Raw genomic sequence first — 19,592 nt, 5'->3', positions numbered from 1 at the left:
CGCGTCCCACCGCGTTCTGACAGATCTAGGCTTGGCTCTTTGTGTGTCTGGTTATGGCCACGGCGGGCGGGGTATATTTCCAGAAGACATGCAGGTCGCAGGAGGAGGATGCAGGTACGAAGGCTCCCAAGCGTGGAAGTGGTTCCCGTGGATGAGATGGTGTGGATGTGGACTGGCGGTGCGGCGGGCGGCGGGCGGCGGGCTGGGCTGCGTGTGCGACACGCCGTTGGGGCTGGGGGGGGATGGGGGGGGGATGGGGAGAGGGGAGGGAGAGGAGCAGGAGGAGGGAGAAAGATGGAGAGAAAGACAGAACAGCACCCAGCGAGCATTTGCTGAATATCACCTAGCCCAGTGGAATCGCGCGAAAAATCAAACCCATCGAGCGTAATGCCATGCCCATCCTCATTAAATCGCCAGTGGGAGGGCTGGAATGTGCAAGACCGGATGACGATGGGCAGGCCCCTGCCCCCCATGTCCGGGGGCGGTGCGCCAATCAGCGGCGGGTCCGCCGGGGGGGATGACGACTCCCGGTCTTCGAGAAGGTGTTTCAGCTGGCCGCTACGCCCTTCTGGGCGCTGCCCAGCTCTCTCCCAGACTCGCATTTTACTTGGTTTTCGCCCAGAGGGAAAGTCCCTCGCGGGCCCCCCGGCCCCCCGGCCCTGGTTGGCTGCCGGGCCCAGCGGGTCCCCCGGCAGCTGCCCAATGGGTAGCGGCCGTCACCCTGGCCCCAACGAGGAGTTAAATTTAAAACCACGCTCGCCGATGCTGAGTGGACGAGCGCCGGGTTCCAGATTCCCCAGTTCTTCAAATGATTGACAGGTCTCAGCTATCAGTCGGCACCCACCCGCCCAGGCTCGATCGGTGAGGGAGGAACGCATTCTCCAATGCCCCAACGCCCAGCGACTCCCCCCCACCCCCACTTAACCCCTTCCAGCAGACTGTCTGTCACAGACCTCTGGGACCATGGGCGAGGGATGATAGACGAGGACGGTGGTGGGCGGATGTCGACTTGAGGAACTGGGGGGTTCGGAGGGATCAGGGGTGATCTCTGCTGGTGCACGTCTGCTCCAGATGGTATGATTGGAGTCATGGTTCGCAGTAGGTAGTTAATGACTCCGTAGCTAATAGGACGACGGTGTTGGTTCCAGAATCCAGACAGCAGCACTCACCGGTCCCCATCCGGACAGCCCACCGTAAGTAGTCATAAGATGCCTGGGACCTTGAGAGCACCAGCCTGCCAGGAACCACTGCCACGACCACTGACCACAGCCCCCCCTCCCCCCAGTCAGACCCCCTGATTCGACAACCTTAACCTCCCACCGCCACATTCCATGTGACGACCCCCGACCCCTGCCCCTGCCCAATCTTCTCGAATGCCACCAAAGTTTGATGGCCTGTTTCAATCCGAGGGGCGCCGTGATTTATGTAGGGCTCTCTCCCTGCCAGCACTCAACTTTAGGCAGGTGGCTGATGGTCCGATACGTAAGGAAGATGGCAGTTGTACTACCTTGCCATCTACTACTGAGTCCGGAGTACCCAGTCACGAGGAGATTAGTGGTAGAGAGTAGCAGTACTAGAGTGTAGTACCTTCCTCCCTGGGCACCGCCTGCACTGCACAGCCAGTCGGGCAGCCCGAAAGCGTAGGCTGATATGAGAATGGTAGTTAGCATCCGCATATTAATAGTTAGTAAAGCACACCCAGGCTGGTGTTTCAGCCGGGGTTAGTAAAGGCTTGCCCACCTGAGGCAAGCTCGATTCTTCAGCACTGACAGTACCTTAATCCTAGCACGGATTGGTGTGGTAATCATGTTTTGCGAATAATTATCCGCGTAGGTTGGTTAGATTGAATCGAATCTGGCTCTTCGTCATCGTCAGCATCACCCGCACTCTGTCCCAGACCATCCCAGACCATCCCACGGTGCTGACCCTGTTCCTGACTTGTGCCTGTATGTCCCTGTACCTGTACCTGTGCCTGTCTCCGTCCCCATGGGCCTGCCCTTTACTCCTTTCTGCTAAATCTCCATTATCCACTCGCGACCTGCTCTTTGCTTTCCCTTTTCCCTCTTAGTCCCCCATGCGACCCCCCATGTGAATCGACCACCCATCGTCCTGATAGCCTTTTTTCTATTCCTTTTCCTTTTCCTTTTTATTTTTTTCTTTTTTTCTTTTCTCTTTTTCTCTCTTTCCCTTATTTTCTTTTTTCTTTTCCCTTTCTTTCTCTCTCCCTTCCTACTTTGGGTTGATGATTCTATCTGGGTTTTATTCTTATTTTTATTTTTCCTTTTCCTGATCCCTCTTGGACCTACTTTTTCCACACGTTCTCTGGAGTCGTCTTCCCTGCCCCTTTCCCAGCAGCCAGACAGTCTCCTCCGAGTCCCCTAAAAGCAAGTCGCGAGACTCTCGATACTTCGAGCTCTCGTCCTCTCGCCTCTTCCGAGACGTTTTCCAGCCGGGGTGCCCGTTGAACCTCAGGCGCGCCATCGCAAAGTCCCGAGATCCTACTAGATCCCGAGACACGATACCACTAACCAGGTGGTACTCGGCAGTCGTACTCACTAGGTACCAGGTACCAGCTACCAGCTACCAGCACCACCAGCTGCGGTACTAGCTACTCCCACCGCCGCCGCACTAAACAGGTACATCCAGCCCAGCCATCCATCCATCCATCCATGCCTGCCCTACCGGCCAGTGAGTGAGTGAGTGAGTGAGTGAGTTTGGTCTACACAGTACATTCGTCTCGACTCGACTCGACTCGACCCTCAACCACTGACTGGCCGGCCACACCCACTTGCCTCCCCTTCCCCTTCCCCTTCCCCTTCCACTTCCACTTTCACGCCAACTCCTTCACTGCTTCAACTCCTCCTCTTCCCCTACCCACTCCCTCTTCATCATGCTTAATCCCCCCCGTTCGTCTCATTGATTGAACTCCCCTCCGCACGCCCATGGGGATCCCCCCCCCTGCCCCCGTTGATTATCTACATCCCGGCTATTGGATCCTGACTAAATCCCCTAATTATCTTAACCTGCAGACCGGGTCCCGTTCCCCTCCATCAACGCCCTGCCCGCCCCGAAATCGCCCTCTCCAACCACTCCACCATCACTGCCTCCCCTCCGCTTTCCCCTCCACGACACCCACGACGCGACGACCATCATAATCGCACCCCCCCCCTCTTCCCCCCTCAACCCTTCCCCCTCAAAGTGCACGCGCTGCTGGCTGGCTCCCCCGTTGAAACAATTCAACCCTGATTCTCGTCGTCTGGTGCTGGCTCGCATATTACCCCGTCTCGCTGCTGAAACGGGCAGCTCGAAATACGTACGACGACTACCTTCACCTGACGCATTCCCTCGCGCATTGCATCATATCGACCCCATCATTATTCTACATCCATCTCCAGTCTCTCGAGACCACGCCGTCCTCCCGCTCCGACCTCGTCGACACATTGCATCGTCCCCGTGCGATTAATGCGCCCTCGACCTCACCTCCTCGTCTCTCCAGCATATTCTCTGGGCTATGCCCGCCGTCGTCGAGGACCTAACACCCACTACAAGTCCACAAGCTGCAGCCATGGAATCGTCTGCGGACAAGAAGCGCAATAAGCTGGGATACCATCGCACCTCCGTCGCATGTGGTAAGCCTCGACCCCGGTCTCTCTGTCTTGCGTGCTCGTGTAGCTCATGTGTCGTGCGATAGTCCACTGCCGTCGACGAAAGATCCGATGCCTCGTGGCGCCGGATGATTCCCAGGGACGATGCGAAAACTGCATTCGCCTGCGGAAGGAGTGTCAGTTTTTCCCCGTCGACCAACAGCCTCCTGTGGAGAAGAAATCCCGCCCCAGCTCGCGTTTAGACACTGCCTCCACGGACCCGTCCACGGCGTCATCGTCCCCACCGAATGTTTCGGGGGTCGACCAAGCCGAGGCATTCTTCCCCTATCAGCCCATGCCGTTGGGTTCCAGTCAGGACGTGGCGGGATTCAACCCCGCCGCCTTTCCAGGCAACCCAATGGCACCTTTTGCGCCAGGTTGGTGGCCGCCGCAACGACCGGGAACAAACGTGCGTGTGCTGACACAGGATCCAGTAGATCGCACTGTCGGTTCCGCCGAATTCGCGTCGCCGCCCGCCCTCGACCCGTCGGTCCCGTGGGACGAGTACACGACGATGGCAGCAGATCCGCAGATGTTGGCGAACATGTCGGCCGGGAAAACGATGATGAACATGCCGTGGGGTCCAGCACACAACCCAATGGCGCCCATGCCCACCGCCTCCCCCCTCCCAGGGACGCCTACGGTCCCGTCACAGCCGCAGGGTCTCACGCCAGCGCCGACGTTCGCGATGCAACCGGACGGCACCGTCTGGCAGGTGCCTCCCACGCGGACCATGTCGTTCCCGGCACCCGCAGCCGACATGGTACCGTATCCCGCCCCCGGGCAATTCGTGCAGCCCTCGCCGGCGGATCTCAAGCGGAGGATGACCAGCCCGGCCCAGTCCTTCAGCGGCGCGCCAGTCAACCCCCAGAGCCCTCCCGCGGCGGATCTACAGACGGGCATCTCGGTATCGTACCCCGGGCAGCCGACACCGATGGGCTTCCACTCGTGGCAGGACGTCAACACCATGTCTCCGATGAACGTGGTGCCGTACCCCATCTACCCGGATCCCGGACAGCAGGCCGGCTTCGGCAGCCAGTCACCCATGGGGCCCCCGGGGCCGGGGCATTCTCCGCATTCATGAACGGAGCGGAATGACGATCGTTCCGAAAAGCATCAACGCATCTGCTACTAATACCCTGTGCGCCGTATTGCATCACCTTCGCTTCGCTTCGCTTCTTTCCCATCGTCTTCCATCCATGCATACAACCTTTACTTTACCAGCTGGTCATTAGCGGGCGCAAAGGATCTTGGGCGGTATCTTCAATCTTTATCCTTCGTACGCCTCTTTATGCTTTTCTTGAGAGGTTAACTTGTTCTTTTGCCACATGACTTGTGTCAGGAATGAGGATTAGATTTTTTTTTTATCTGTTGCTTCACTTTCTTCTGTTCATATTGGCTTTGGATATCCACGGCGGTTTTCACGAGCTTACGCATCTAGCCACCAGCGGGACGGGTGTGTCTGATTTGATTTGACATTTATTATTCTTATTTTATTTTTTCCCCTTATTGTTGGTTCTTATTCCGTGGCGTTACCGGTTCTCGGTCCAGTCGTTGCTTGAAGACTAGTCTGGATCGGACCTGGCGCTTATGACTTTGTTTGCGCTGTGTTTCGATGACATGACCCACAATGCATGATGCAGGGTTGTCATGGACACATGGGTGGGTGGATCTTGCCATGTTACGCTTTCTTTTTTTTCTTTTTCCTTTGCTGTGTTTGCTTGACCTAGACCGGATATAAACCTACTACACTACACTATACTATACCTTAACTACATAGAATAGAGGGCAGGTGAACTGCATCAATTAGATCTGAAATGGCCGTAATCCTGTGCGCGTGATGGCTCCTGTCGTCTTCACTTTATGTTGAAATCACTTGCTTTATCTTGAGTCTCATCGTCCACTCGGCTTCGTATCGGAAGAAAAGCCCGCAAGCTAGTAAGCAATCTCACCCCCTGAAATAAAACCCCAAGACGACAATACTATTGTGTAGGTACAGTATACCCCTGTTCTCAGATGCATTAATTAGCGTGGAGTACCCAATTCCGAATAAAAGCTGGGTCGAATCAAAAGAATTCGAATCGCGACATTTATCCCTGTTTGGTATCAATGACCTGAGGGCCATGTTTGCGTGGGATCTGGTAGGTTTTTGGTACCGCGCATGCTGGCAATTGTGTCGGTTTATTTTACTTCTCCAGACCCAGAGAGAGTGACCTCTCATCCTCTCCTCCTCTCCCTTCTCTCCTGGGAAACCATGATGTGATATACATCTATGCGAAGACGGGCCAGGCAAGAATACAGGAAGGAAGAGTACGAATGATTGGTTAAAGTCTTGATCGGATCTATATGATCGGTGCTACTATATAAATAACATGATGTGTGTGTGTGTGATACTACTTACCACTATTATCTCTCTACTATCTTTGATCTAGAGACGACGTGTCAATATGTAATATTCTTGTGGCATATTACTTACCTTCTTATCTCTATATTGATTTATCTATTAATCTATTAACCCACTCCCTTGGAACCCTTGACTATCCCCCGTCGGCTAGTCACGGTTGCATAATCAATAAGTAGAAGTTATTCCAGACTGGACTATCATATATACCATATCCTCACAATCTATATATCTATATCTATGTCTGTGTTTATCCATCTTCCCCCACTCCCCACCCATCGCTCTCCATTTCTCTCTCTCTCCTCTCTGTAAATCACCATCAATCATACCACCTACCTACAATACCTATTCTATACTAAATCATCCATCTCCTCCATCATCCACTAAGAAACCATCCCCCCCCCACCCCCCCTAATCTCATGTCAAAACAATATTATAGTATTTGCTCTTTCTTTACCCCAGACACTACCCCTCTCTTAGTAGTACGGAGTACTCTAGATATATCAGCAAGTTCTACTTACCACACAATGATACCGTCCCCCGTCCTGATTGGACCAAATGTCCGATCCTGGTCTGTTTGGTTTGGTTTGACTTGGCTTCAGGCTCAGCTCAGCTCAGCTCAGCTCAGCTCAGCTCTTCTGCGCGGGCGATCTTTTGGCTAAGTCCTGATTTACGCTGGATTCTGCATGGAGGGGGTAGGGAGGGAGGGAGGGAGGTAGGTATCTAGGTAGTGCTGCTGCTGCTGCTGCTGCTGCTGCTGCTACCATTGCTATTGCTATTGCTATTGCTATTGCTATTGCTATTGCTATTGCTATTGCTATTGCTATTGCTATTGCTCTTGCTATTGCTATTCCTATTGCCATTACTACAGCTGCTCTACCCACCCACCCTACTTTCTTCTGCCCTGCTTCACCATTGTGATAGCTATCGTGTAGACGGTGTACGGAGAGACAGATGACATGACCGGGAGCAAGAACTTCAATTGAACTTTCCAAATTGACTCTTATCCTCTGGATAGACAGACAGACAGATAAATATAGTATATAGTAGGTAAATAGACAACCCTACCCTAACCCACCTACTCACCTACTCACCTACCAATTTCCAACCTACCAATCTACCAATCTACCAATCTACCAATCTACCAATCTACCAATCTACCAATTTCCAATCTACCAATCTACCAATTTCCAATGATCCAATCTACCAATCTACCAATCTACCAACCTACCAATCTACCACCCAGCCAACCACCCATACCAAAACCCTCCGACCGACCCACCAAGAAACATCGAGATAAAGATCCAGATTAAAAAAAAAAAAAAAAAAAAAGGCCAGCCGGAGACCGTCTTATCAACCCCCGCTCCGATCCCCCAGACCAGACGCGGACAGCAATCGCTATCTCATCACATCACTATCTAGTATCTGCACAACAACGGCCTAATATCGGAGATAAACAGGAAGCGCCGACTGGCAAATATACGAGTAGGAACGAGAACACGAAGGTTTGATTCGGTGTGGGGGTGTGTGGGTGGGTGAGTGATAAGAGGAAGAAAGAGGAGAGTGATCGACATCGATAAGAATATGATACTAACTAACTGAACTAGGTACTTGGACCTACTAACTACTACCCACCCAAATACATAGATGCGGATGGAGGTGGAGGATGGGGATTGGGGATTGGAGGTGTAGTTTATATATATATATACTTTCTAGTACTATCAGTGATCGCTTATCAGTTACTAGGTACTAGCTATAGTATCTATTTGAGAAGAGAACAGGGGAAAATATATGTAGAGAGATATTTATCCTTGCTTTTTTTTTTTTTTTTTTTTTTTCCCGGCAGATAAATGCTGATTGAAGAAAAGTATAGTAAATAGTAACTAGTGTATGAGGGGACTATATATATATATAGTAGTACCTACTCAACAATGCGAGACTGATACGGAGTAGTTAGTTAATTGATAGATAGATAATTTCATCTGGGGTTGATAACAGGGGGACAGACCAACCAGTCCAGTCCGAATCCCGATAATGCGGAGAGAAAAAAAAAAAAAAAAAAAAAAAAAACAGCCTCACTTTAATTAGTACTTACTAACTATTCTTCTTCCCCCATAACTATCTTTCTCCATAAATATAATTATTTTGCTTTATCAGCACCCGGAGCTACCACTAACTAACTACCTAACTAACTAACTTGATAAACACCCGCAACTGATACAGTGATACTATATAATGTGATGTGATGTGACTGACTGACTGACCGATTAGTTAGTTTAAAACTGCCCCTATCTCTCTCTCTATCTATCTAACACTACCCCCAGGATGCAGCTGCAGCAGCTGCAGCAGTAGCAGTTGGCAAACACAATATGGTTGATTATAGTTGATTATCGTGACGTGTCCGTGCCCTTGCCCTGGGTTCATCCAGGTCTTATCGCTGAAGTAAAGTAACTAACTGCAAGGCTGTGTTGGCGAGAATATGCGCCGGTTATCATTCATATTGTTTATTTAATATTATCTATCGCCCCCTCGTATCCTATCCTATCCTATCCTATCCTACCCTATCCTATCCTATCCTATCCTACCCTACCCCATCTTACCCCATCCATATCTATCGTAAACTCTGTCCTTAACTGCCTGCCTGATAGCCAGCCCAAACAGAGTACAAAACCCAGCGTGTGTCCGTCCCATTGCACTCCATTGGATTGCATTGGATTGGATTGGATTGCCCTCACGGACCGACTGACTGGCCAACTGACTAACTGACCGACCTAACTAGACACCTGCTTTACTTCCTTCCCTGCCCTATCTTTTTCTTCTTTTCTTTTTCTTCTTTTCTTTTTCTTCTTTCTTTGTTTGCTCTCCTAGTCTTCATTCCTAGTCCTCAGATAATTAACAAGGATAACAGGGTAGCAGGGACAGACAGTGAGGGCCTGACCGCCATTCAGTCATTCAATTGCGTGCGAGCGAGCAGCAGGCAGACAATGCCTTATCGAGCCAATCCGAAGCTGTGCCTTGGGCGCCGAGGACCGTGGGATTGCTATATAATGGTCGGGCTGGAAGTTTTTCGTGCTTCTTGTTGTTGTGGACAGAAGGACATGGTGTCTGTCTGTCTGTCTGTCTGTCTGTCTGTCTGTCTGTCTCTCGGCTCATCTTCAGGTTGTTGGTTTAGACTTCCTCGCCCTTCTGTCCGTCCACATTATTCTTAGTAGTAGTAGTACTATAACTACTACTACTACGACTACTACTACTACTACTACTACTACTAGTGGACATGTGGAATGTGGATATGATACGATTAACCTCGACTCTAGGCCCCCGTTTCCCCCATACTATCTCCACGCCCTCTCCCATCCCCCATCTCCCCATCTCCCCATCTCCCCATCTCCCCATCTCCCCATCTCCCCATTCCCCATCCAGACCCATCCGTTCGTGCTAGCCTCGTCGATGCGGCACGGCATACGCACGCTTACTTACTGAGTAAGTGAGCACCGACAGTCCGACACGAGGACACCCGACCATCATGTCTGAAATCTCCCCCGGTCGCGTCTGGCGTCAGATCAATTCATGCGATCATTTCGACCGCCTGTCAGCTTCATCAGCCCATCCATCCGCCTGGACAACCGTCCTCCGGCATGCTGGCACGCAGCACATGCTACTGCCACGGCGATGCAATGCAGTTTCGCCTGCAGGGATCGGGCTGGATTCCTGTCGCCTGTCGCCTGTCGCCTGAGTATCCCAGTCGCCTCCCCCCCCCCGCTGCAGCCGTGAGAAAACCGCATGACCCTAGTGTGGGGGGGGCCTCTGCCGGAAGAGGAGTTATCCTCGTCAGAATGTTTATGCGCGACAGCATTCCTGATGCCTATGAGCGACCGCGCGATTGACGCGGGCTGACAGCGGTGCATCCCGCTATGATCCACCCCCTCCAAGCGAGGGACTTACTGTGATCCTGGGGTGTTAACTGCCGAGCCTGGAGTCCGGACGTGCAGCACGACACGGAGCATCACCCGGATGTCCTCCGGCTGCCTTCCGGGTTGCCTTGGCTTGCCTCGCCATGACGCTCCAGATCGTCCCCGTACGCCCGGCCGGGCGGTCGGTGCATTGCTTGATTTCGAGATTGCATGATGCGACGAGATCCCTACCGCGCTATCCAGGGATGCCGGTCGCCCCTGAAGCCAGCCGTCTATGATCATGGTAAATCGATGTTTACCGTGGCGGACTGGGGCCTCTCTTTGCCGCACTGCAGACGACGGCCACCCGGGCGACACTCCTGCGACACTTCTAGCGACGGTGGACTTACTCGGGCGGGTTAGCTCAGGCACACGCCTGCAGGCCCCATGACCGGTTTCCCCTTCGAGCGGCCCGCCGGATGATGGATGCTGCATCCGGACCAAAAGGGAGCAACTGAAGTAGTGCTCGACGACTGACTCTGGAGAGGACTGTGTAAGGTGCACTGTGCACTGTGCACTGTGCACTCCGTTCATCGCGCAGGCGTCACAGGACATGAGGGAGGTGTGATTGGGTATGTGGAGGAGGGCGATGAGGTAGGAGATGCCGATCTGGGATGGCAGTCAGCCCACGGAGTTTACCGTGTTGACGAGGCCTAAGGCCGCGGGGGGCGGGTGAGTCAGCCCGGACGCCACTGACTCGCCCGCCTTTCCTTCCTTCTTCTGCCCGTCGAACTCTATTGCTTTTGCCACGCCCTCAGCCCGCCTCCTCACTGGCTGCGGTTGTCTTTCCCCGTCCCTGATGGATACGATCCCATTCACATGTTACAATGTAGCTGACCCGGCTATGGCCACCAGGGCCACATTTGCCCCCTCCAGGACCCCCCCAGAAACTCCCAGGAGGCTCGTACTTTTGGCAGGTCATCGACTGAGCCAGGACACCCCCCCCCCCCCCCGAGGAGCGCCGAACCGTCTGAGCCATCTAAATCGGTCACTGGTCATCAACACATCCCCTCTGGTGTCGCTGCACTCCTTCCCGATCGGCGCGCGGCCATTGGCCCCGAGATGACCACGGCTAATTACATGCTTATCACCTTATCAGCATCTGTTATCTCCTGGCCATCGTGGGTAACGTGGGAGGTCGTCAAGTATCAAGCACTAGCGCGGTGGACCTCGCGGTTGTTCCTCCCGTGGGGCCGAAACGGAGGGCAAGCGTGCCTTGGGAACCAGTCTTGAGAGCCATGGAATTGGAGAGGGAGAGAGAGAGAGAGAGAGAGAGAGAGAGAGAGGGAGGGAGAGAGACTCAGGTTGGTTGGGTCGACAGGGACGGGCTGAGGTCACTGCACTGCAGCCATGTCAACACAACAGGGACAAGCGACTGTCCTGTGCTCGCTTGCCCTTCTCATCCATGCTCCGACAGGACACCCACTTGGACCGAACCCGAAGGACGACCAAAGCTAACGGTCTCCCTGGACAACCCTGTCCGGGCTTGGCAATATCGCTCGCACGCCGGGGTCCCTCAGATTGCTTACGATGCCTCCAAAGTCGCCACCGCCAGGGGTTTGGGGAACACCGGGGACGCCTCTTGCACCGTGCTTCTCCACGCCGCGTGCACTGTCGCCGCCGCAAGGGATAGGGATGATGGGTCTTCAGGAGGAGATGATGATGAACCTCGTCATCATCTCGACGATCGGGGCTCCCGTACGAGGCTGGAGGCCGAGGCAGTCGTGACGAGTCTCCCAAACGAGGCTATGGATGGCTACTGCACCAAAAAGGGCTCTGGCCAGCGAGGGACCCCCCTAGTGGCTGCAGTCAGCAGTATACTTCACGCCGCCCAGGGTCGTCCAGGTCTGCAGGGAGCTCGAACGTCTCTGCTCCGGTCGAGGCAGGTGGCCAGGGACCCCGCAACCACGGGTGGATCCACCTCCACCGAGCACGGGAGTCAAGGAGAGTAGATACGGAGCTCCTGATTAATATTCCTGAAATTCGGAGTGGAACAGAACAAAGGGAGGGAGGGGGATGAGGCTGTAGGGAATGGGCGTAGTGGTGTGTGCTCGGGGCCTCGCACTGGCTGCGTGGTGCTGGCGGGCTAGCCATAGAATCCAGTAGGTACATGCAGGCGCAGGGAAGCGTCGCCGCCGACCGGGAGTTTAGTCGATGCTTGTGACGGGCGTGAAACGGGCGTGACAGGACGGACCAGGCCGCAGCCCATTACCGGCTCATACGCGGATCGGGTAAGATAGGGATGGCGCGCAGCAGCCCAGCTCTCGGTGAGCAGCTCTCTCTCTGGCCTCTGGGTTCTGCATTATCCTGCATCTGGGCGTCTGGCTTCACCCTGGCCAGGCTCCTGCTCGGTCGGGTTAGCCTCCTCACGTGGAGGAACGATTCCAACAAAGCTTAAGCCCGTTCGCACAGGGGTGGGTGGTCCCTGTGGCCTGTCCGTCCGTATATCAGGATCCGAGGATACATTCCCCGGCCTGGGCCTCGCCGCGACACCACCACGAGGACGGCGGCGAGTCCACCCTGCCCGGAAGAAACGAGCAACCTTAAATTGGGCCGCCTGGACTGGACGGTGGCCGCCATGTGCCTGACGGTAGTGGTAGCCACCTGGCTGCGGACCTTAGACCGTAGGGCGTGTTCCGCAGCTGACTCGACTCTCGAGACTTGAGACTCCAGCACCACTTGCGCACTCGGGAGTCGTCCGGGCCAGACGGACAACCCGATGGGCGGCGACCAGTCCGCCCCGCCGCCTAGCGCTGTCTTCGGGACGACGACGTGGTGGCTGGTCTGTCTGTCTGTCACCCCCGTCGTGTTCCTCTAGGCTCCTTCCTACTGCTCCCGTCTCCCAGCGAGGCCCGGAGGGGAGGACCAGGTCCGATGAGCGGAGCAGGCGCAGGCCGGGTGCTGCCATCTCCAAGTCGACCAGCAACCTCACCTGCAGAGGCGACCCCAAGTGGACACGGATAAATTAACCATCGGGCCGATGGGACAGACCAGGTTAGACGGATCATGCATGCAAGTGCACAGTCCAAGCTTAGATTTGATTCCATCAAGGTAGGGGGTTAAGGTAGTGACTAGGGACGACTATGCTGCGCTCAGATCCCCTCATCCCCGGCCATAGCACCAGTTTTATATGGATCTCGGCCGACGATACGGCGAGGGGTGAAACCATCCACGGTGCGTCCCACGCTTCTCGCCGTCTGAACTACGGCTCGCCTCACGGCATCAGCAACACGTTTGGCCACAGTGTCTGGACGGTGACGGGCCGGGATGGAGAAGGCCTTCGGGAAGCCATCTATCTCATCCCGAGGGGGCCATCGCGACGCGCGACCTGGGAACGCGATCGTGTCCGTAACCCAAGTAGGCAGGGCAGCAGCAGCAGCAGCAGCAGTAGCAGTAGCATTAGTAGCAACAGCAGTAGCAACAGCAGTAGCAGAGCAGGGCATGCCGGAGGAATCCAACCCGGATTGTTTTACCATAGGCTGCGAGAGCAACAGACGGTCGGCCATTGCCGTCGGAGGGCGGACGGTGATTGGTGGGGGCGGGGGCGAGCCAATTCCTGGCACCGCAGCAGGATCCGGATCGGTCTGCTGCCTTAGTCTCTAGTTCGCCGTCCGGCTGGAGTCGTGTCGTCGTGTCGACCGCTCATCATGATGTATGTCGCGCGGTAGTACAATGGCATTAATTGATTGTGATCGGCCTGGGGGAAGGACGGACACGGTCTAAGACGGTGTCGGGTCGCGCTTGTTCGGAGGATGGTCTTGCCGTTGGAGATGATGAAGGAAGAGGAGGAGGAGGAGGAGGAGACGAGGAGACGAGGAAACGAGGACGAGGACTCCAGCCAGCGAGCGGGCAGGCAGGCAGGCATGGATTAATCTAAACGGAAGGCGCTACTGCACCGTTAGTGCTTCGAGAAACCTCCCCAGTCCGTGCTGGGCTGCCCGTACTAGCCCGTGACCGCTAGCTCCCCGTCACTGTATTACCGTGTATCCTATAAGTAAGTAAGTAGTTACTAGGTAGACTGTTGGTAGCAGAAGGAGGGGCACGCTGTTGGAGGTTGGAGGTTGGAGGTTGGAGAGGTCGTGCAGGATGCTGTATAAATATGATCGCTGCCACTTGGAGTCAATCAATCAGCCCATCTCCTTCCATCAGCTATTCCCGATCTCCATCTCTGTTGCTGTTGTTCTGCTACACGCCCAAGACTTCAGTTCTTACGGCGGGAAGCTAAAAATACCGCCCAGCCTCGAGCAGCAAATCAGCGGCCGCGCGCAGCAGTCGTTCGCTGGTTCCCGACGGGGATTGTGACTGGTTCAGCCCGAATTAATTTGTTGCCCCCCGCCCGGTGGAGGAGGAGCAGCCATGGAGTGAATGAATGAATCCATCTCGAGTCTGTTTCCAGTTTCCACGGGAAACCTCCACGCCGCCGCAGCCAATCGTTGGCCTGGTAATTCGCGGTCAGTGACACCTCTGGACTCTGATACTTGCCTGTAAGTCGAACCTGGACGCCTTGAATCTGAGGGGCTGAAGGGCTACACTACAGCCAGATGATGGAAATACATAGTGGTAATAATATACTACTAATTAATGAGGATGATGATGATGATGATGATGATGATGATGATGATTATTATTATTATTTTTATTGTTCTTATTATTTATTATTATAATTATTACCACGACGTACTATTCTTCTTCTGAGACTGACTTATTATTCCCCCCCCCCCCCCCCTCCTTCCTTCAAGGCCCAACCTTATTAAAGTATTATTATACTGAGTGGATGGATCAGGTCCATCGTCCGCTTCCTCCGTCATCCATCGCCTTTCCCCTCCTCGGCGCCCTCTTCATTATTCCCTTCCTTCCTTTCCCTCCCTCTCTCTTCTTTCCCTCCTTCCCCCTTCATCCCGCCTCCGTCAATTGAATTCACAATTCCTTTGATTCTTACCCTTCCCTTCCCCTTTGACTTTCCTGTATTCCGATCTCCCCAGAGTCGCGCTGCCACCGCGTCATGTGCAGTGGGAGGGTCTAGCCCCCGCCGCCTGGTCAGCCATCCGCATCATCAGCATCCTCCTCGCCCTCATTCCTCCGTCTGCAGCCGTCCAGCCATTCGGTCATCTCTTCCCCCTCCTCCCTCCTCTCGGCCATTGTCCGCCACCCAAGAAAATAAAAGGATTATCCGCCACGAACCCGACCCCGGGGACGCATCGCCCTTATATTATTATTTTATAATCATTATAGCTATTATAATTATTATAGACTAAAGGTACGCACACCCCTGCTCGCGGAAGGATCCCAGAAGGAACGAACCCAGGAAAGCAGTGTAAACGACCAACCCCGATTCAGGAAAGAAGAAGAAAAAAAAAAGAAAGAAAAAAACAAAAAGGGAAAGCCGGGGTGATGCAGCCCATGCAGCGCCATGCATCTGGGAATGGAATGGGATGGGATTGGATTGGATTGATCTCACCACTGACCTTGCCCCGATCCTAGCTCCCGTTGTTTCTCCTGCACCACCTTTTCAGTTGTCAGTAGTACTAGTACTCGGTACGGTACTGCTGCTGCTACTGCGACTGCGACGACTTAAATCCTGCTACTAGGGACGAGGACCAAAGGACTAGTGGTGGTACTTCCCTCCAAACACTTTTTTTTTTTTTTCCTTTCCCAGGGTCTCGCCGGTCGTTTACGGCGGGTAGCCTGGAATTCCTCGTGCGGCCGCCTTTCCGCCAACCCGCCTATTCATTCTTCTCTCCCCCTCCTGTGACCGACTATCCGCCCTTTAATCTACTCCGACTCTCTCTCTTCCTCTCCCTCCCCCCATCATCCCCTCCCTCGCCTTATCTCGGCCTCGTTGCTTCAACACCCCCCCCCCCCCCCTCCATTCTTCCCTATCTCTCGCGCTGCAGCTCCCCTTATCTCTTCCTCCGGTTGCTGCGTGCCTCTGTCTTTTCTTTTTCTTTTTTTCTTTTTCTTTTTTGGCTCTTTTCCTGTTCTCATTCGGGGGACCCTCTTTTTTTCGCGCCCGGACTCGCCCCAATAAGGAATCTCGCCCGCCGCACCTCAAACCGGTACCACCGCAACCACCCACCCCTCAGCCCAACCACCATCATGTCTGGGTTGACCCTGGGGGGAGGAGGAGGAGGAGGAGCAGCAGTGGGCGTGCGACCAACACAATCCGCAGCCTTCCCTTCTCGCCAGGATTCCGCCGATGCCGACCGTTCCTCTTCCTCCACCACCCACACCCACAACCCCCTCCACGCCCTTCCCTCTTCCTCCCAGCTCTCCGACGACTTCTCCTTCGTCTCGCCAATCAGTCCCGCCGACTCCTCTAACGCCAACGATACCACCCTGCTGCAGGACTCCCTCTTTCCCGAATGGAGTGCCGGTACCCCCCGTGGCGGAATTGACTCTCCCGACGAGTTGCAACGGAAGGACCCTCTGGCCACCCAGATATGGAAGCTGTATTCTAGGACCAAGGCCCAGTTGCCCAACCAGGAGCGCATGGAGAACCTGACCTGGCGTATGATGGCCATGAGCATGAAACGCAAGGAACAGGAACGTGTGCACCAGTCTCGGTAGGTCGTCCCTCTCCCCTCTTGCGATCGCTCAATGGACCGCTGATCGCAGTCTGTGTGTCATAGTCTCGCTGCGAGGCACAGCATCTCCGGCCCTAGTGGCATTGCTCAACTACGTCTCACCGATCGCGATCCCCTCCCCTCCCACCCCTCCACCGATCTCTCCGTGGATCCCATGAACCTGGACGATTTCATTGTCCCCTTCGAGTCCCCTCCGACCACCCCTCTCCACAGGCCACAAAAGGATCCGAGGCGACATCCGCGGCCATCCCGATCAAGTCCCGCAAGGACCAAATCGCCGAGCCCACCCCCGTCCCGGCCTCATTCCCCCACCCGCCGCAGGATCAGCGGAAGAACAGCGAGTTCGGCTACGTGCCCCGTCGCGTGCGCAAGACGAGCATCGACGACCGCCAGTTCTTCAACTTGCAGGTGCCCACCCGCAAACGCCCCGCCGAGTCGTCGCCCCAGGTGCCGCCCGTGTCGAACGCCATGCTGGCCCATGACCCGGATTTGTCGGGCGGTGTGCCGGACTACACCCTGGATGCGTCCTCGTCGGCCTTCGCGGCGCTGCACCACAACCACCACCCTTCCCACCACAACCACACCTCGCCCGGCGTGCCGTTTGGGCTGGATACCTACGGCCTGAGCGAGGACCCCATTCTCACCTCCGCCGGTCCCTATCAGACACAGTTCACCTTCTCTCCGACCGACTCCCCCATGACGTCCGGCAACCCGTTTGCCAACCTGTACGCCCACACCCCGGTGGCGTCCTCGCTGAACTCGACCGATTTCTTCTCCCCACCGCCGTCGGGGTACCAATCGACCGCATCGACCCCGCAGCCCGCGTACGACGGCGAACATTCCATGTTCTTCGACATGCCGTCGGTGGATACGCGCACGCAGCGACGGGTGCCGAACTACGTCACGCAGCGCTCCAACCTGTCTGCGTCGCTGCAGCCCCGATACATGTTCAACCAGAGCCAAGACCAGTCGCACCACGGTGGCCACGCCTCGTCGATGCATTCGCCGGGCTATCCGATTCCCCAGCCGCAGCACGTGGATCCCACGCAGGTGCTGGGTCCGGGCGATTTTTCGACTGGGGCCTCGCACGCGGCCATGTTCAGCTTTGGAGCGGACTCGGATAACGAGGACGAGGACGGGAACCAGTTCTCCGACCGTGCGGGGTTGCCGATGCCGACCGATCTGGACGACGCCGCCGATCTGAACGGCGGGATGCAGTGGGACGCTCAGTTCCCCGGATCGTTCCACTCTCTGCCCGGGTTCAGCGCGCAGCATCGCAAGCATGTGACGATTGGATCCGCCGACATGATGGATACCCCGAGCGAGTGGAACCAGAACGGCAGTCTGGGCCGCACACACGGATCGGCGGCCTCGGTCAGCGAGGTGCGCAACCGCGAGCAGGACCCCCGCCGGCAGAAGATCGCCCGGACGGCTTCGACGCCCAACGCACCCCAGCTGCTGCGGCAGAGCATGAACGGAGGCACGCACACGTCGCCCAACACGCCGCCCGAGTCAGGCTTGAACAGTGCCGTACCGTCCCGGCCCGCCAGCCCGGGCGGGTCGAAGAGCGGCGAGAGCAGCGGCCCGACCACGTGTACCAACTGCTTCACGCAGACCACCCCGCTGTGGCGCCGCAACCCCGAGGGGCAGCCGCTGTGTAATGCCTGCGGGCTGTTCCTGAAGCTGCACGGCGTGGTGCGGCCGCTGTCGCTCAAGACGGACGTGATCAAGAAGCGGAACCGCAGCAGCGCCAACAGCCTGGCGGTCGGTACGTCCCGGTCGTCGAAGAAGTCGGCGCGCAAGAACTCGGTGCAGCAGGCGACGGTCACGACACCCACCTCGAGCCGCGCTCAGAGTGGCACGGCGTCTTCGGAGTCTCCGCCCGCCATGCCGGTCGGTGGTGGTTCCTCTTCCAGCCGCGCCGCCGGCGTGGTGCCTATCGCGGCCGCGCCGCCTAAGTCCAGCCCGGCCTCGACGAGCTCTCCAGGACAGACTCGGGGATCAGTGCAGATGGCGCCGAAGCGTCAGCGTCGGCTGGAAAAGGCCACCGACGTGGAGGCTGCCGAGGAGGCGAGCAAATCCAGCACGACGTCGAGCGGCCGCTCCAAGGTGGTCCCGTTGGCGCCCGCGATGCCCCCGGCCGCGGCCAACCCAGCCAACCACAGCATTGCGGGCGGGCAGGGCGCCAGTCAGGAGTGGGAGTGGCTGACGATGAGTCTGTAATCTACAGGGTTCCATGGCCACGTCTTCCGGACGAATCTTTTTTCTTGTTTCTGATGTTCCACGATAGACATGACCGCGCAGCACGGAGTTCTCGCTAGACGAGCAGGAGTTGGTAATACGACGGGATGGGACGAAAACGGTACCTAATGGGGGACGGGGGTCTGCGCTGAGCTGAGCAGGCGGCAGGGCTAATGACGATTATTACACTTCGATATCTGGGGAAGTTGAAGAACGAGCGGAGGCGGCGAAAGCTGCGGCTTTAGCTTCGTACGTGTCTAATGACGGGGATGGAAGAGCGGGAGGATGATTTTATATTGTGTGTTTCTTGCTTGATACAACCGCGTCTGTCCCGGCTCCCAGTCTTTTTGTTTGTCTTCTGCTTTTTTGACACTCTTCTTGTTTCTGATGATCTTTCATGTCTTGTTTTTTTTTTATGTTTTGTTTGTTGAGGACTTGGGACCGGGCAGAAGTGCGCATCTCCTTGTTTAGAGTGATATTTTTTTTTTCTTTTGATGTTGATGTTGATGTTGATGATATGTTGATATTGAGTATTCTTATTCTTTCTTTTGTCACTCATGTGCTCGGTATCTTTCGTGGATTTTTCCTACCTTTTATTGTCCTGACCTTGAACGTTTCACGTGATATTGCCGAATCCTTGTCAGGGTTGATATCATCTCATAACATATTATTACTGGACTGATGACTGGTTGATTGGTTGATCAGTTGACTGATTGATGGAGTCATGAATGAATATCACCCCTTTTATCCAATTTTGCACCCTGGCACAACT

The 19,592-nt window shown here is 55.3% G+C and overlaps 6 protein-coding genes across 6 annotated transcripts; 5 read left to right on the top strand and 1 right to left on the bottom strand.

The window, feature by feature from the left end:
* Positions 1-3,511: 3,511 nt before the first annotated feature.
* On the top strand, positions 3,512-4,728 carry BO70DRAFT_290522 (putative C6 finger domain protein; the record flags this gene model as incomplete). The annotated part of the gene is made up of 2 exons (XM_025539354.1): positions 3,512-3,629; positions 3,692-4,728. The coding sequence occupies 2 exons, from the start codon at positions 3,512-3,514 to the stop codon at positions 4,726-4,728; spliced, it is 1,155 nt and encodes a 384-aa protein (XP_025399991.1).
* Positions 4,729-10,672: 5,944 nt separating this feature from the next.
* Positions 10,673-11,147, top strand: BO70DRAFT_28147 (uncharacterized protein). Its single transcript, XM_025539015.1, has one exon. The coding sequence runs from the start codon at positions 10,795-10,797 to the stop codon at positions 11,059-11,061; it is 267 nt and encodes an 88-aa protein (XP_025399990.1). The 5' UTR covers positions 10,673-10,794; the 3' UTR covers positions 11,062-11,147.
* Positions 11,148-12,168, top strand: BO70DRAFT_28146 (uncharacterized protein). The gene has a single exon (XM_025539014.1). The coding sequence runs from the start codon at positions 11,234-11,236 to the stop codon at positions 11,945-11,947; it is 714 nt and encodes a 237-aa protein (XP_025399989.1). The 5' UTR covers positions 11,148-11,233; the 3' UTR covers positions 11,948-12,168.
* A 617-nt stretch (positions 12,169-12,785) lies between these two features.
* On the bottom strand, positions 12,786-13,925 carry BO70DRAFT_361655 (uncharacterized protein). The gene has a single exon (XM_025543094.1). It carries the CDS (start codon positions 13,499-13,501, stop codon positions 13,088-13,090), a length of 414 nt encoding a protein of 137 aa, XP_025399988.1. The 5' UTR covers positions 13,502-13,925; the 3' UTR covers positions 12,786-13,087.
* Positions 13,926-14,048: 123 nt separating this feature from the next.
* BO70DRAFT_28135 (uncharacterized protein) lies at positions 14,049-15,618 on the top strand. Its single transcript, XM_025539010.1, has 3 exons — positions 14,049-14,479; positions 14,779-15,252; positions 15,477-15,618. Exons 1-2 carry the CDS (start codon positions 14,361-14,363, stop codon positions 15,248-15,250), a joined length of 591 nt encoding a protein of 196 aa, XP_025399987.1. The 5' UTR covers positions 14,049-14,360; the 3' UTR covers positions 15,251-15,252; positions 15,477-15,618.
* Positions 15,619-15,875: 257 nt separating this feature from the next.
* BO70DRAFT_386935 (nitrogen regulatory protein area) lies at positions 15,876-18,802 on the top strand (the record flags this gene model as incomplete). The annotated part of the gene is made up of 3 exons (XM_025545862.1): positions 15,876-16,558; positions 16,625-16,754; positions 16,793-18,802. Exons 1-3 carry the CDS (start codon positions 16,092-16,094, stop codon positions 18,800-18,802), a joined length of 2,607 nt encoding a protein of 868 aa, XP_025399986.1. The 5' UTR covers positions 15,876-16,091.
* Positions 18,803-19,592: the final 790 nt, after the last annotated feature.

Source organism: Aspergillus heteromorphus (assembly GCF_003184545.1).
Source record: "Aspergillus heteromorphus CBS 117.55 chromosome Unknown BO70scaffold_10, whole genome shotgun sequence".
NCBI classification, from domain to species: domain Eukaryota; kingdom Fungi; phylum Ascomycota; class Eurotiomycetes; order Eurotiales; family Aspergillaceae; genus Aspergillus; species Aspergillus heteromorphus.
This window is presented reverse-complemented; position numbering and strand designations above follow the sequence as displayed.